The sequence below is a fragment of the Ranitomeya imitator genome, chromosome 5 (assembly GCF_032444005.1).
Source record: "Ranitomeya imitator isolate aRanImi1 chromosome 5, aRanImi1.pri, whole genome shotgun sequence".
In the NCBI taxonomy this organism is placed as follows: Eukaryota; Metazoa; Chordata; class Amphibia; order Anura; family Dendrobatidae; genus Ranitomeya; species Ranitomeya imitator.
The window spans coordinates 111327634-111345302 of record NC_091286.1 but is presented as its reverse complement, the minus strand read 5'-3'; the positions used below and the strand labels follow the sequence as shown (position 1 = coordinate 111345302).

The 17669-nt window shown below is 43.5% G+C and overlaps 1 protein-coding gene across 1 annotated transcript in view; it reads right to left on the bottom strand.

Annotated features, from left to right (window-relative positions):
• SOS1 (SOS Ras/Rac guanine nucleotide exchange factor 1) overlaps nt 1-17669 on the bottom strand; it is a 155031-nt gene that overhangs the window by 61465 nt on the left and 75897 nt on the right. The window contains exons 3-9 of the mRNA XM_069769052.1: nt 10589-10720; nt 8446-8610; nt 7940-8155; nt 6490-6633; nt 3200-3310; nt 1698-1796; nt 724-851 (exon numbers count right to left, since the gene is read on the bottom strand). Of these exons, the coding sequence (XP_069625153.1) occupies nt 724-851; nt 1698-1796; nt 3200-3310; nt 6490-6633; nt 7940-8155; nt 8446-8610; nt 10589-10720 (995 nt within the window). The remainder of the gene's footprint in view (nt 1-723; nt 852-1697; nt 1797-3199; nt 3311-6489; nt 6634-7939; nt 8156-8445; nt 8611-10588; nt 10721-17669) is intronic.

The window sequence follows — 17669 nt, the reverse complement described above, 5'->3', positions numbered from 1 at the left end:
AGAGGACGCGAAGACAGAGCGGCGCCCGGCGGGTGGAACACGGACAGGTGAATATTACATACTTACCTGCTCCTGGCGTCCCGTTCCCTCTGCCTGTCACACCGTCTTCGGTGCCGCAGCCTCTTCCTCTATCAGCGGTCACCGGCACCGCTGATTAGAGAAATGAATATGCGGCTCCACCCCTATGGGAGGTGGAGCCGCATATTCATTTCTCTAATGAGCGGTCCCACGTGACCGCTGAACAGTGGAAGAACTGCGGCACCGAAGACCGTGTGACAGGCAGAGGGACTGTCAGGACCGCCGGGACTAGGTAAGTATGCCTCAGCGCCCTCTCCCCCTCACCCGCCGACCCTGCCGCCCACCGTGACTCGAGTATAAGCCGAGAGGGGCACTTTCAGCCCAAAATTTTGGGCTGAAAATCTCGGCTTATACTCGAGTATATACGGTAAGTGTATTTCCTGCTGCTCCTTTCCTCCCGTCAAACTACGCTACCTGCAGATTAAAGTACAGTACATTTTAATTGTTACAGGTTGCCTTCAGAATACTAATTCATTGTTAACCAAGGGCGACAAAAAGATCAGCACAGGAAAATAAATAAAAAAAAAAAAAAAAAAAAAACAACAACTTGGATTTGTGCAAGAATGCAGAGAACTATGCAGTAATTGTGCCCAGATATATCAGTCACATTAATTCATTACGATGGCGCTAGGATATTGTGGGTACCTGAGACGTCTTTTCGCCAGGCTCTTTGAACAAATCCTTTCCATACTGCTCTGAAGGTTGAGCAAGGCAGTTATGGATTGCTTCAAACATTCTTTATCCTCTTCGTCTTCACTTTTTTCTTCCAATTGCTACAAGGCAAGAACCAAAACAGAACCAATTGAACATAATTTTCTACGGTATAAATGTTTAGTAACGGCAAATCTGCTTCTAAATTTGCTTGATTTGTTGTGGATCTGGCTGATGCTTTCCGCAGTATGCCTACTTCCAGACTGCTCAGACTTCATACACCTGGGAGGTCGGCATATTACTCTGCAGCGACGTTCTGAAACGTCATTGTTTAGTAAGCAGCTGAGCGAGAAGACGCCACATGGAGAAGGCAGAGGTGGTTCCTTACCATCTCTGCCTCGCTAACTGCTGTATACACAACGCTGGACAAGTGTGAAATTAAAAAAGAAAGCAGCTGCCAGTCAGAAACCCACAACCCATTCTAGCTGAAAAAACCCCCCAAAAAAACAAAAAAACAAACACACACCCAATATATTAAAAATAATTGCACCGAAATGGGAAATCTGGTTATAACGTAATTTAGTGATGACTTGAGACAATTTAAACAAAAAATACACATTAAAAATGTCTGGTTTTAATTTCTTTCCTAACTGACAGAGGGAAAAGATGATCTCAAGAGTAGCGCCCTGGTATCATGGGGAAAAAGAGGGGTAATTATTTTAAAATTTAGGGCTTTAAGCCGCATGTATGAAAAAAACCTGAAAATGTGCTGGTCAAGAACGGTGAGAAAATAGCCCATTGTTGAAGTGGTTCACGCACATGTTTATGCCTTCTACTCCATATGCAGGGCAAAAGTCCAATTCCTCTAACAGATTTATAGGAAAGCAATGCCGAGCGGCTTTCCCACACTAATGTATACAGATCCGGAAAATACAGTGAAGCATCATATGATAGAAATGTTCTCTTACCTTAATAAATTCAAAGTAGTGCAGGCAGTAGTAAACAGGAGCTAGAAGCAGCCGAGGCAACACGTATTGCACAGCTTCTTTAAAACCTTCCCCTATAGACTGGGAGTAACAAACATTCCAAAAATAAATGTATTATTACAGACTATTGCAGAGCACAAGAACAAAGCGCATAAAACACCATTATGACGGACATGTATACACACACACACACAAACATGACAACTTACAAGCATCCCTCCATCATCTACAACAGTTCTGGTCCCTATGGGACACAAGTCCTATCTGGTGTGGAATGGGCCAATACAGTCACTAAGGAACTTTAGCTCTTTGGGTTAAAGTAATGCTAAGATGATTTGCAATGTACAAATATACGTATGGTACCATCATGGGATGGCCACTATCTAGTCTGCTTACCCCATTTTGGTGGAGTCGGAGGTTTGGCTTACCGACTCCACAGCCCTGCTTACCCAGCACAGGGATCAGCTGAGTAATCGGCGGACGGCATCGCCATCTATTGGGTTCAAGATGGCAGTGGTCACGTGACCGGCTCTCCAGCTGTCTGCCCTTTTGCACCAGCATCCAAGGCATTGTAAATGTAAGAGATTTTACTGCTTGTATTGGCATGAATATCAAAACCAACACACACACATCTCACACACTTCTAGAATAAATGTATATTCGATATAGGTGCCATAAAAGGGAACCATACCTATGCCGAGGGCCCTGACGCGCACAACTGCTCTTGAAAAGAAAGCCAGTATTCCCATTCATTTGTATGGGAATTCTGATCATCCCCCTGCTGAATGTAGCAATCAATGGATCCCCATGCTATTATTGGGATCCAAGTATACTATATATTTACAGCATAACCTGTAGATATACATTTATAGCCTAAGATGGGAATAAACTAGAATGAAGCTTTAGCTTTCATTTTGGCTGCAGAGATGGCTAACCTTTGGAAGATTTTAACAAAAGAATATACTCTGTATGGCCATTATTTCTGGCAGAAGTACTGGAATCATGACAGACCAATTTTTTACTGGCTCTAAATGCCGCTGTTCTACATAATCTAGGGAGTTTATTTTATTTTTTTATACGTCCGGGGCATCTTTGTTCCTCAGATATGGCCTCATCTTCCTTGTAGGTAAACCTAGCCACATTAAGAGCACATATTGCTCATGAAAAGTTGAAGGTCACACCCTCTTGGCTAACAGGACTAGATTTCCATACAGTGAAGAGGGGCCCATATTTCAGGAATAAAGAAGCACAAAAATAAAAAAAAAATACCACCACCACTAGATTCAAGGAAACAGGTATTTACACCATGAGAAAATTACGTATTTATAGTAAGTGACAAAAAGAGAATAGTTTAAACAAAAAACAAAACAAAACAAAAAACAGACTACCTCCAATTTGACAATAAAAAAAGCCTAATTTTTCAGAGAGAAAAAAAAGAAAGTTCACAGTTAGTTCCCTAAAACTGAGCTTCTGTTACAACATACCTGTAAGTAAAGAGCAGCACCGGGCTTTGAAAGCTGACCAAGAAAGTGATCATGAAAACCTGGTCGTAAAATATCCTGAGCGTAGGATTCATATGGATCAAAGGCTAGTTCCTAGAAAAGAGGAGAAACATTGAAACATGCAGGAACGACCTGTGGGAGGCTCAGACAGGATATAGAAGAATTCTTGATTTCCTCTTTAAATCATCAAAATAACCATATTCTTATTAACCAAGTCTCATTGTTATTCATTATCTTCTAGAGATTGTGGCCCATGTACATACATATAAATTGTGGGAGTCCAACCATAAAAGAATTCTCATGTGTGTACATGGCTGATGTTGGTAGGCCGGGCACTTGCCCAGGGTCCTGTTCACAAAGGGGGCTCCCTGCTTCTGCTGTCCCATCAATCACTGATACAACCGGGTGGGTAGCTGCCTATAAAACTATGGCCAGCCTGCGGACAGCTTCAACTGTATTTGTGTCCTCAGGACACAGGTACCATGGATTATAATGGTGGCGTTCGCTCTCTGCTTCTCCAGAATGTCTGGGTATTGGCTGAAGGACCTTCTGGCCACATAACTCCGCAGCAGAGGAGCACAGCTGAGGATGTGACAGGGCACTGGAGTTTGTGGGAATGGTTTCACTCAAGAGGAATGCTTGTGTGTGGTATATAGGAAACAGAGGGTATTATACTGTGTGGGGGTTTGCAGTGGCATCATAGGATGTGAAGGACACTAGAAGTATCATACAGTGTGTGGGAGGACACTCCAAGGCATCATAATTTGTGAGGGGACACAAGGAGCATCATACAATGCATAGTGGACACTCCAGGGCATCATAATTTGTGAGGGGAGCACTGAGGGCACATCTATAATATAATGCTAGGAGCGTCACTCTGTCTGAAGCCTTTATAGACTGCGCAAGCGCAACGCGCCTACGCAGTCTGGACCCCACAGAGTTACGCATCCGGGGACGAGGATTGTGGTCTCTTCAGGCCGGAGGCCCGGGACATGAATCCTCCATCGGAAATGGCGCATGCGTATAGCGCACTTCAGGCGCCATTTTGTAAGTTACGCATCCGGGGATGAGGATTGTGCCCAGGAGGGTTGTGGCGCTGGAATCTGCGCCTGCACAGTCCACGCTTTCTGGCGCCATTTTTATACTGAATCTATATATAAAATATCTCAGCGGAGCAATTCAGCCATGAATATATATAGAAAATACGTCAGTGCAGCAAGCCAGTGATGTATTACTGCACATGACAGAATGGGGGTGCAGGATGGGAGCAGCACATGACAGAATGGGGCGCAGGATGGCAGCAGCACATGACAGCATGGGGGCGCAGGATGGGAGCACCACATGACAGCATGGGGGCGCAGGATGGGAGCACCACATGACAGCATGGGGGCGCAGGATGGGAGCACCACATGACAGCATGGGGGCGCAGGATGGGAGCACCACATGACAGCATGGGGGCGCAGGATGGGAGCACCACATGACAGCATGGGGGCGCAGGATGGGAGCACCACATGACAGCATGGGGGCGCAGGATGGGAGCACCACATGACAGCATGGGGGTGCAGGATGGGAGCACCACATGACAGCATGGGGGTGCAGGATGGGAGCACCACATGACAGCATGGGGGTGCAGGATGGGAGCACCACATGACAGCATGGGGGCGCAGGATGGGAGCACATGACAGGAAGGGGGTGCAAGATGGTAGCAGCACATGACAAGATTAGGGTGCAGGATGGAAGCAGCACATACCAGGATGGAGACCATATACCAATATAAATGCTCGCCACCCGGGCGTAGAACGGGTTCAATAGCTAGTCATATATACTGTGTTTACAGGGGGACACTTAGAACATGATACTAGGTGGGAGAACATAGGGGGTATCATACAGTGTGTGCCACTGGGGTCATTACACTGTGCACATGGAGGCATAGGAGGTGCATCATACTGTATCGGAGCTATGAAAGAGGTATCATACTTTGTGGGAACATTAAGGGATTTCGCTGGGGACTCTACTTCTGTCTGAGCCAAATAAAACTGAGCAAGAATGGAGGAGTGGTTTAATATATGAAAAAAAAAACAATTGCCATAGTGCGCAATATGTGACCCTCTTTCCTGATCTGTCAATGTTAGAAGACATGGTGGTGAAGCAGAGGTAATCAGAGCTGAGCCAGCTCTCCTCCGGCCTGGCCTCCACTCTGCCAGTCTTTTACCGTATCCTGAAAGTTGCCACGCGATGTCCTTACACCGAATACACAGTGGCTGTGAAGCAGACACACCCATGTAATCCTGGCATTGCAGCGGCTGTGAGGACCCCGAACAGCAGCAGTGTTGACTTCAAGTGTCATCTCATCACTTTACCTTAAATATTAATAAAGGTAAACACAATGTAGACTTATCTGGGGAAGGGGGGTGGGGGGGCACCACTTGGAATGATGGTTTTATACAAATTTTGGTTCTGAGCAAAATTCCAAGTGGTGAATTTTATATACGGTATATTTGTGCAGTACTCTTTTCCCCCAAAAAAAGTTCTATTTAGTTGTGGAAGAGGACCAGCCACCACTACTATTGACCATGAAGCAACAATTCGGGAGCATTGAATCTTCTAAGTCTTCATTGTGTCATTCCTTTATCCCATTTTGAATATTTATGAATAAGTTGACAACTCCAGATACGCACTTTTTATGCAAGGAATAATGATGCCAACAGCCAGGAACAGTCAGCAATGATTGGTTACCATCAGACAGATAGTGTAGAGACCCCCAAATGATAACACCCAGTTGTCAAGTTATTTCTAACTTTTGTAGAAGAAACAGAGGAAATAGTACAAGGCAGGCTTAACTTTGTAGAATCAGTGCTCCGGACTGCAAATATTTATTATTACACGGGAATTGTAAGAACTTAATAGACATGTGAGGAGGAGAACAGGTCCATTTGTAACAAGGCAAATATTGGCCAGTTTTTGCTCTTTATTTTATTCCTCCTGCTCCCCTGAATAATCCGTTTTTCTTTGCTTCGCCATTTTATTTCAATGTCCAAATAAATAAAAATGAATAATAATTGACACGATGCTGTTAAAGGGGTATTACTATCTCAGACATTGATGGCATATCCACAAGAAATGCCAAAAATATTTGATTCATGTGTCTTCCACCTGTAGGACCCACACAGATGCTGAGGGAGCCCCCCACATCTATCAGGCTTTTATGGCAATCTATGGGAATATTTTATTACTGTGTGAGATGGGATCACCCATTTAAATAAAAACCTCACCTCTGCTAAATCCTCAAAGCAGCTTCCAACTAACGGGTGCGGACTGATCTCATCTGTCATTTCCACGGTGTCTTCGATAAGGCCCAAAAGCTTCACACTGAGTTCATGAATATCAATGATTCGACTAAATATATTTTCTACATCCTGAAAGAAACATTCATTGTTGTCAGTACACAAAAAAAATAAAATTGATTTTCTGATCAGGGCAATCACAATATGGCTAGGGTTACCCGACACCGTAATAACAGTCTGATCAGAGTTTGATCATAGTGTGCTCAGATTTTCGGATGCAAAATCAGGAATGTTACAATTTTGTTTTTTTGGACAGACTGTCTGCCGAAAATGTGCACGGCCCTATAGAACAACATTGGTCCGGGTGCGGTTTTTTGTTGGGCCACACTCCACCTGAAAACATGATCATGTACACGAGGCAGTTGACATGATCATTTAAAGGGGTCACTTTCCATCTACATACAAAAGTTTCCAATAAGTAGATTCAAAAATGTTAAATCATTAAAGGGTTACTCCCCCAAAAGTAGTTATTTCCTACCCTATCAGCCCCATGCTTATCGCTGGGGGGGGGGGGGCTGGTCTGGGAGAGAGCAAATAAGATACACAGAGCAGAACCAGAGTGCACTATGATCGGATCAGGATTCTCTCAATCTTCCATGAGACGCATAAAACATTAAAATCATGATACTCGTGGAGCTGAAATCAGGGTGCAAACAGTTAAAGCACCACTGCAGACAGCTTTTAGTTAGGGATCACATGTTTAAATAATGCATGTAGTCATACTCATCCATAGTGGTCTTCACCCGCTTACAGCTCCGCTCCGGCACCATGTGACTGCAGTTGTGACCAACCAAATCACAATGGCTGCTGTGTGAAGCGGAGGCCACTTTTAAATCTTCTCAATGCAAGTCTATAGGACTGGAGGATGAGATTCCACAGACTTGTATTGAGAAAAAGGAGTTCAGAAACACCATGATCTGATGGGTTACAAAAGCCCTTCCATGGTTGAGGAACGACCAGCGCGGTGATGAAAACAGGTGAAGAAGCGGCCGGTGAGTATGTTACTACATGCATTACACTTACATATGTGATCCCTAATAAAATAAAAGAATCGATAAAAAACAAAAACAAACCAAACTCTGGAGTGGGGCAAGCCAGCAATATTTCTGAACATATAAAGCTTACCATCAATATTCACACCGATCAGAGTGCAGAGGGGGTCCCTACCTCTGCCTTCTACATGCTGTGATCGATATATACTGCATTTGTCAGGAAATTCTTTTGGGACCATGAAGTATATATACCGCAAATGTCGTGAAGGGGTTAAAACAATACCGGTTGCACATTAAACAAAGTCACATCTATTAGGTCAAAAAATAGCAAGTGAAACTTAAAATCTAAAATAAGAAAAAACACAAAATGGTGGCTGAAAACTTACATGAGTTGAAAAAAGTTTTGTGCTGGAGGCAAAAGGTTCTCGGAATACTTTGATAATGAGGTTCAATTCCCTTATATATTGTCTGACTTCTGCCATAAAGGACTTCACAAGATCATAGTAGGTCTGTTCCCCCATAATAGGCCTGGATGGCTCTTCGTCGGCTAAGGACAATACACTAAGGTCTTCTTCATCCTGATGGAACATATCCATCAATACCTGAAAACAAACAATAGACAAATGTAATGGAAGAAAGGATCTGTCACCAACAGAAATGCACCCCACCTCCCAAACGACTGACTGAGGGGACTATTAGAAGCTGTTAGTACATCAGAAAGACCCTCACTAATTGCCTATGTGGTACAGGGGCTTCCAGAACACACATAGGACTAGTACTCCCGCTGTGCTTTCTAATGAACAGGTCTATACATTTTAAACGATTATTTTTGGAAGAAATTCTTGGATGGTGACCTACATATATTAAGATAAAACACACAACGCACCCTTACCTTATCGACACACATTGCAACCTTTATGTCTTGCTTGGTTATTTCATAATGCCTGATATTCCGAACATAATTCCCAGCTAGTTTCAATATATCAGCAGAAATGTATTCTAATACTGCAACTATGTAAACAGATACTTGATGATCAATTTTATAACCTAAAACCTCCTGTAAAAAAAAAGAAAAAAAAAGAGACACTTAGACTCAAATGACTAGAACAAAAAAAAAACCCCAAACTTATACAAGTACTTGGTATAAAAGCAATTCACAGTGCCGGGCCACAATTAACTGGAGCAATGATTAGCTTCCAATACTAAAAAGTGTCTTACAACTAGAGTGAAATTGGCACTTTATTTTGGTTGATACTTTCCCATAGTGAATGAGAACGGTAACTTTAATCACCACTTTACCTTTGAAAACGTTATAAATATGATGCTTTATGTTGTTCAACTCGTAATAGCCTGAAAGTACGGCGATTTTTTAATTCATAGTTTGATTAATCATCTTTGTATACTTAAAGTTTTGATTTTTTTTCACCTATAGTGTGGTGCTTTAAATGTAAGTCCCCTGCCCCTGATCCCATATTCCGCCCCTGGCGCATTCACAGTTTTCCCGCAACGCTTCGGTCCCACGATGTCAACTTCTGACTGTCAGGAAGTCAAAAGCTAAGCCACAAGCTCTCAATACAAGTCTGCAAGAGCCAGAACGATGCTCTCAGGCTTGTACTGAAAAGTGACCTCCGCACAGCTCCATGAAACACTGGAGCTGCAGGTAGGTCACTTTTTGCCCGAAACCAAAGGAAGTGGTGGCAAAAGCAGATGAAAACGCTGGAAGGTGATTATCAGACTTAGCACCCCTCCAGCAGTGCAATAAAATAACAAATCTCCCCCCCCCCCCGCTGGAGTAGTACTTTAACTCTCCCAGTATTAAATGATTAAGGCTACGTTCACATTAGCTTTGCATCGGGCGCAGCTGCGGCGACTCATGCGTCATGCGCCCCTATATTTAACATGGGGGGGGCGCATGGACATGCGTTGCACTTGCGTTTTGTGACGCATGCGTCAGGGCGCAGAGGACGCTGCATGATGCAGTTTTTTCTGCGCCAAAAACCATGCAAAAGTGGACGCATGCATCACAAAACGCTGCGTTGTGCATGCGTTTACATTTGCGTGGTGCGTTGCGTCGCCGATGCTGCACCGCACAACGCAAATGTGAACGTAGCCTTAGTGGTTCCTTTCTATTTGGAAATTTATAGTACACTACTCGTCAGTTAAGGTAATGATATCAAATGGTGACCCCTTGGGAATTAAATGGCGTTACGTGCTCTTAAGAGCGTTACCATCTAATTCACCAGAAATTCCTCTATGAGGCTATCATGTGGAGTGTATCACAGAGAGAACAGAAACTTCTATCACAGTTACTGATGATAGTTACACAGCTCCTGTAACAACAGTCGTAATGTCGAAGATGATAGTTCAGCCTCCAGACTGCTTTAAAGATCTATATATTTTGGAGAATATAGAGGGAAGGCTAATCACACTATTACTACAGCAATCAGAGATGGTACTGGCTCTAGAATCCCATGTGATGCTGCACTGATGCATCATGGGATTTACAGGACAGCATAGAGGCAGAGCTGTTTCGTCTGAGCTGGTTTTGGTTGGAGTTTGTAGAAATGTACAGATTCGGTCTCAAATATAATTGCTATAAATAATATATTAATTTCTGGATTAATTTAGAAAAGTTTAGAAATGTAAATATACAGTTTATATTTTATAAATCTAAGGCCAGATTAAAACTAAGGGAACGTTTTAAAACACGCTTGATTGAAGTGCTGTATTGTTTCTTTTTAACACTGCTCTTAAGCAGATTATGTCTGCTCGTTGGTAACAGAATAAATGTTGCAACAATACTTTCTTCCACGCATTTGTTGGGAAACGTCTGGCAGGTTACCATGAATTAGGGAAGGAAACGGTATGACTAGTACCAGACTACAAAACTTGTTGTCTGTTACCATAGAGACACATCTGTCTGCACAGAAGCTGGTTTTCAGAATAGAGATGTGCAACCGTTAGAATGCGATATTCTTAGAAACAACAATCCCTACAGATTTTGATACGCATTTGTATTTAAATCCCTGGCTTACCTTTAACAAAGGATGGATTTTATCTACAGGGAGAGAGAGCGGATTCCGCCGTTTTTTCTTCTCAATCGCAGACTGAGCATCAGCAATCGCCCACTTATCTATGGGGTGGGGAAAACTTTTCTGCACGCGTTCCTGCAAGAATAAGTTAGAATTACATTTAAAAAAAAAAAAAAAGATTTTTCTTTTATCCTACATCAGATATTTCTACGTAACCAGACGAATATTCATTTAAAATACTGGAGCGGTTAAATGAAGCTGGCAAGTTATACCAAGGGAAATCGATAAAAGGCCACAGTGTTTATATGCACTATATTTCAGGAAGCACGGGTATGAAAACTAGTGCAAACTATGGCAAAACAAATGTGAAAAGATAATTAGTCATTATAGGTCACAACTTGTTTTTCCGCACAATCTTCCAAACCATTAAATACTTCACAACATTCCTAGCTACATGCCTGGAAAGGTCAAAATAAAACGGTAATTAGTTATTACGCTTCCTTTCCGTCACATCGGAGAGATCTGTCAAGAAGTTTCATGACGGCAGAACATAATACATACTTTTTAAAGATAACAGGAGGTTTTATCCTAAACACGAAGCTACACAGGATCCCCCCATTCTTGTGATCAGCATGGGTCCCAATGATGGGACACCCAACGAACAAGTACTTCTCACCTATCCACATGACAGATAAAAAGCTGTGATTGGGGGGGCAAATTCTAAGAGTACTGGAAATACTACCTTACGTTTTATTTCTCCTTGATATGCATGTATTTGGGAGTAAAGATAATTTTTTTGCAATTGGGTTTCATTAAAAATGTTGCAGTTTTCCTTTTACGGACTCCGGTTTCCTGTACATTGAGCTTTGAAGTGGTCTTTGGTCATAAATCATCTGACAAAAGCTCAGAGAAGATAGATAAAAACGTTACAAACTCTCCATTAGACCATCAAAACAGGCTGATGGATGGATGGATGGATGGATGGATTCTCATTGATCTGATTCAGCAGCCAGCAATAAACGTCCCAGCACAGAGGCTACAGAACGCAAAATGTGGAAAACCGCACCGGTTGCATGCATTCAATAAGTTTATTCATATACCGTATATCTCACTATCTACACATGCATAATATTGTTCGGATTATAAGAATCACTTTTTTCTCAAAAAATTTGGGAGGAAAAAGTGGAGCGGGGTCCCTGGGTCGCTACTGCAGGAAGCTGGACGGAGCGGTAGTGGGGCCATGCTGCGGGTCCCAAGCTGGGAGGAAGGGGTGTTGGGAGGTTTGCCGCTGTGGGGCCATGCTACGGCTTCAAGGCTGGTAGGAGGGGGTGTTCGGGGGTGTGTGGGCTCCACCAACTTTTTGTGAAAGCCCAGAGCCCACACACTTTCAATGGATTTCAATGCTTTGCAATTCGGGAAAATGGCCGCAGGAGGCGCCTCATGCGCAGATTGGGATCTCGGCACCGAAAGGTCTCCCGATACCTCAATCCGCGCATGATCCGCCTCTGACGGCCATTTTACCTCAAGTCGACCGCATTGAAAAGCATGGAAAGTGAAGGGGATTTAGACTTTCAAACAATGTCTGCCCCCGCCTACCAGTCTGGAACCCGCAGCATCACATCATAGCTCCAAACACCCTCAATTACCAAAACGGGGTTCGCAGCATTGCCCTACTCATTCCTCTGCCACCTTCTTGTAGCAACAACCCTAATCCACAGCAACTGGCACACCAGGTAAGAGCTACCGCAGAAGCGAATCACCGTTTTAAAAAAAAAAAAATGTCTCCAATTGTCTTCACCAAAATTTATGGTGTGTCTTATCTGGTGCATCTTAAAATCTGCACAAGAGTTAGAGAGAGTATATATATATATATATATATATATATATATATATATATATATATATATATATATATATATATATATATATATATATATATATATATATATATATATATATATATATATATACACACACACACACCCCCATCCTTATACACATATCTATCTAGTCTCAAAGTCGACAACCACTTTACAATTAAAGGTGAACCCATTATTTTGATGACTTTAGAGTGTAGAAGTGACAGGCAAAAATCTTTATATCCGGACTGATGTCCAGATACATTTTGCCAAGAATTTTGCCTCAAATCTGAAACCAAATACACAGGTACTCCATGTAAATTCAGCTGCCACGTGTCCTGCAGATTAAGGCTATGTTCACACAGTTTTCTTTAATGCTAATTGTGAGCTGTGTTTTACAATACCAGCAAAGGCTAGGAGATTTCACAAATCTCATACACACGCTTGGGTTTTTTTTTCCCCCGACTGATTTTGAAAACTGCTGCGTTTTGGCAAACGGATGCATGTATGTTACTTACAGTGTTCTTTTTCCAGAGTTTGTGCAGTGTTGTTTAGAGATGGGCGAACCCGAACAGTAAAGTTCAGCATCCGTACCAAACACCTACTTTTCGGGCACAGACACCGAACACGGACTTCACCAGGCAGTCTGTGTTACTGTTCGGGTTAGGCTGTCCGACACCGGGTGTTTGTCAAGCTGTCCTGTGCATGACAGCGTGGCAAACACGGCTTCTGATCGGCGGTAAAATCATCACCGCCTGTCAAAGAGCAGCGGTTCCCACACTGTCAAAAGGTAGCGTGAATGCGCAGCTGTGATGTAACAGAGACGAGGGACTTTCTGTAATTAGGCATTAGCTGAGTATAACTGTTTGTTATTTTGTGTTTGTTATTTTTAAATAAAAAAGTAAAAGTGTGTTTTTTTTTTTATTTCTATAAAACACTTTCTGGCTGTGTGTTTGTCATGTAACAACTATAATAATTAGTAATGGATAGGTGTCTTATAGACGCCTGTCAATTACTAATCCATGGGCTTGATGTCACCTGACAATACAAAGGTGACATTAATCCCACAAATATGAACCCCACTTGCCACCGCTACAGGGAAAGTGCGAAGAGTGTCTTTTCTCGGCAGTTGCAGGCTATTTTTAGGCATGGGGTGGACCTTTTACCGGTCTGAGAATACCAGCCCCCAGCGGTCTACTTTAGCAAGGCTGGTTGTCAAAAATGAGGGGGAACCCCACACCGTTTTTTAATTAAAATAAATAAAAAATTCGGCTTGGAGACCCCTCTACTCTAGACCAGGGGTGTCAAACTGCATTCCTCGAGGGCTGCAAACAGGTCATGTTTTCAGGATTTCCTTGTACTGCACAGGTGATATAATTTAATCACCTACACAAATAATGAGTTGGTGATTAAATTATCACCTGTGCAGTACAAGGAAATCCTGAAAACATGACCTGTTTGCAGCCCTTGAGGAATGCAGTTTGACACCCCTGCTCTAGACAACCAACCTTGCTGAAGCTGACAGCGGAGGGTTGCAGCCCCCAGCTGTCAATTTTGTCTGGATGGTTATCAAAAATACATGGGAACCCACGCAATTTTGTTTGTTAAACATATTTATTTACAGCGCAGAAGCCGGCTAATGAATACTCCCAGCAGCTGCTGCTCTCGCTATTATAAATCGGCAGGTCTTGCTGCGGTTTTGGTGCAAAAACCGAAGGAAGTTGAATCAAGTTTTATTTATTTATTTATTTATTTTTTTTTTTTTTTGGGGGGGGGGGGGGGGCACTAAACTATCAGCATGCACAAGAGACAAAAAAATGCAGCTTCTTTAATGCCAAGAGAAGGTTTTAAGTGCAGAAAAAAATGCAGTGAAAACACAATGTGTGAACATAGCCTTACTGTGGATTCAGGGTATGTGCACACGTAGAATGATCCTCTGCGGATTTTTCCGCATCTGATTTGATAAATCCGCAGTGCAAAACCGCTGCGTTTTTTACTGCGGATTTATCGTGGTTTCTATTGCGGATTCCGCTGCAGTTCTACATCTGCGGTTTTCTATTGGAGGTGTAAAAACGCTGCGGATTCCGCACAAAGAATTGACATGCTGCGAAAAATAAAACGCTGCGTTTCCGCGTGTTTTTTTTCCGCAGCATGTGCACTGCGGATTTCGTTTCCCATAGGTTTACATTGTACTGTAAACTCATGGGAAACTGCTGCAGATCAGCAGCTGCGGAAACGCTGCAGATCAGCAGCAAAATCCGCAACGTGTGCACATACCCTTAGACGTACCGTAATAAAAATTACAGGTGGCGAGACACATGGTGAAAATGAGAGTGAAAACAGAGTGAGCATGCTATACAATTCTTGGTATGGGAAAAGTCTGCAGCATGTGGATGACATCTACAAAGGTCATCCACTTACCTGGCACTAATCTGCGGCAGATTTGTCCTAGTAAAGTCTGAATTCAGAATGAAATCTGTCAATTTGTAAAGTGAAACCATCATCAGAAAATGACATTGCTTAAATTAGGCTTTTATATGTTACATGTAAAATTCCAAAAAGTTTAGAAAGTGGCATGCTCGGTCCCACAAACACCTTATTTAACAATCCTTATAACATGATGCAGGTACAAAAAGACGGACAGTGGCCATTTCAAGCACAATGCTGCTTCAAAAGGTCCAAAAACTTGTGGGTTTTTTACAGCGTTGTCAATTTTTTTTTGGGGGGGGGGGGGGGGATGGGAGCATATCACAATATTATTTTTTTTAAAAAATGTGTAATCTTGCGATTTTTACACTGGCTACTGGTGCATTTTTTGTACTCATACTTCGTCCTTTTGGGAAGGGTCTTCTTCAGGCTCCTTATCAAGAGGCAGGATTACAATTTTATATAACAGCTCTCTACACAATGGATAACACAGGATCCACCAATCACAATAGGTAACCTCACAGCTTGACCCTGCCTATGGTCACATCCTGCCCCCCTCCCTTCACAATTGACATTACCATACTAAGCTCATTAGGTACTTTAATAATAAAATTAAGCACCTAAGTGGCTGGTGTCAAAACTGTAAGGCTTCTATTTTATATTTTAATAAAGACAGTGCCATGAAAAAGAAAAAAAAAAAAGAAAACAACATTGGCAAAAGTGTAAACTATATAACACACAAACCGAATTTAAACAATATTTCAGGAAATTAAATTCAGTGAATGTTATTCTGTAAACTTTGCTCGAGACATGAAGCTTCTGTGCCAACCACAAGGTGGCAGTATTACACAATTCAAAGTAGAAAGACAAATGGGTCTCAGGGATTCAAATCCCCTTGCAGCCCATAAATTCCATTTCAACAATCATTTTGCCAGCTGAAGGTGTATTTTGGTTTCAGGAAACAAGATACCCTTCATTTAATGAAAATGTATGCAATTTTCTATTACATTTTCTGTATTGATTCTTCAAGGTATTTTGAAAGGTTTATACTTTCTATATCAAAAACTATAAAACACAAGCAGGATGCCCCATTACCTTTAGATTATTGATACGCAAATGCTCTAAAAATGGCAAAGATATCCCACAGCTACCCCAATTCACAATGTTCTGATATGGATTTAGTCACCTGAACATCCAGACCTGCTTCCTGCACATAGGATGACGCGGCATTTACAGCCAGCCGTGTGCTGCAGCAGCCAGATGGAAGGCAACTTGGATTCGTACATTTACACCTTCTAGACTGTAGCGAGCAACTACCGCATCTAGGCAGTTACACAAGGCTCCTCCGTTACCCCAATGAGGCCTCGCCCCTCCGTTACCCCAATGAGGCCTCGCCCCTCCGTTACCCCAATGAGGCCTCGCCCCTCCGTTACCCCAATGAGGCCTCGCCCCTCCGTTACCCCAATGAGGCCTCACCCTTCGTTACCCCAATGAGGCCTCGCCCCTCCGTTACCCCAATGAGGCCTCACCCCTCCGTTACCCCAATGAGGCCTCACCCCTCCGTTACCCCAATGAGGCCTCACCCCTCCGTTACCCCAATGAGGCCTCACCCCTCCGTTACCCCAATGAGGCCTCACCCCTCCGTTACCCCAATGAGGCCTCACCCCTCCGTTACCCCAATGAGGCCTCACCCCTCCGTTACCCCAATGAGGCCTCACCCCTCCGTTACCCCAATGAGGCCTCACCCCTCCGTTACCCCAATGAGGCCTCACCCCTCCGTTACCCCAATGAGGCCTCACCCCTCCGTTACCCCAATGAGGCCTCACCCCTCCGTTACCCCAATGAGGCCTCACCCCTCCGTTACCCCAATGAGGCCTCACCCCTCCGTTACCCCAATGAGGCCTCACCCCTCCGTTACCCCAATGAGGCCTCACCCCTCCGTTACCCCAATGAGGCCTCACCCCTCCGTTACCCCAATGAGGCCTCACCCCTCCGTTACCCCAATGAGGCCTCACCCCTCCGTTACCCCAATGAGGCCTCACCCCTCCGTTACCCCAATGAGGCCTCACCCCTCCGTTACCCCAATGAGGCCTCACCCCTCCGTTACCCCAATGAGGCCTCACCCCTCCGTTACCCCAATGAGGCCTCACCCCTCCGTTACCCCAATGAGGCCTCACCCCTCCGTTACCCCAATGAGGCCTCACCCCTCCGTTACCCCAATGAGGCCTCACCCCTCCGTTACCCCAATGAGGCCTCACCCCTCCGTTACCCCAATGAGGCCTCACCCCTCCGTTACCCCAATGAGGCCTCACCCCTCCGTTACCCCAATGAGGCCTCACCCCTCCGTTACCCCAATGAGGCCTCACCCCTCCGTTACCCCAATGAGGCCTCACCCCACCGTTACCCCAATGAGGCCTCACCCCAATGAGGCCTCACCCCTTTGTTACCCCAATGAAGCCTCACCCCTCTGTTACCCCAATGATGCCTCACCCCTGTTACCCCAATGATGCCTCACCCCTCTGTTACCCCAATGATGCCTCACAACATGACTTCACGCTGTTGATGGGATGCTGCGGCAGCATTTAATGTGTCAAAAAGGCCATGTGGGAAAATGTATTAGCATCTCAACATGGCATTGTGAAAAAACAAAACAAGTTTATTTAAAAAAAAACAAAAAACAATTCTTAAAATGTTTCTGTAATTATTAATAATCCACTTATACAGAATTGCCGCAATCATATCTCAAATATTAAAAAAGTAACATTTTATTTAAACTGGAAAAATAAAAAAAAGAAAGA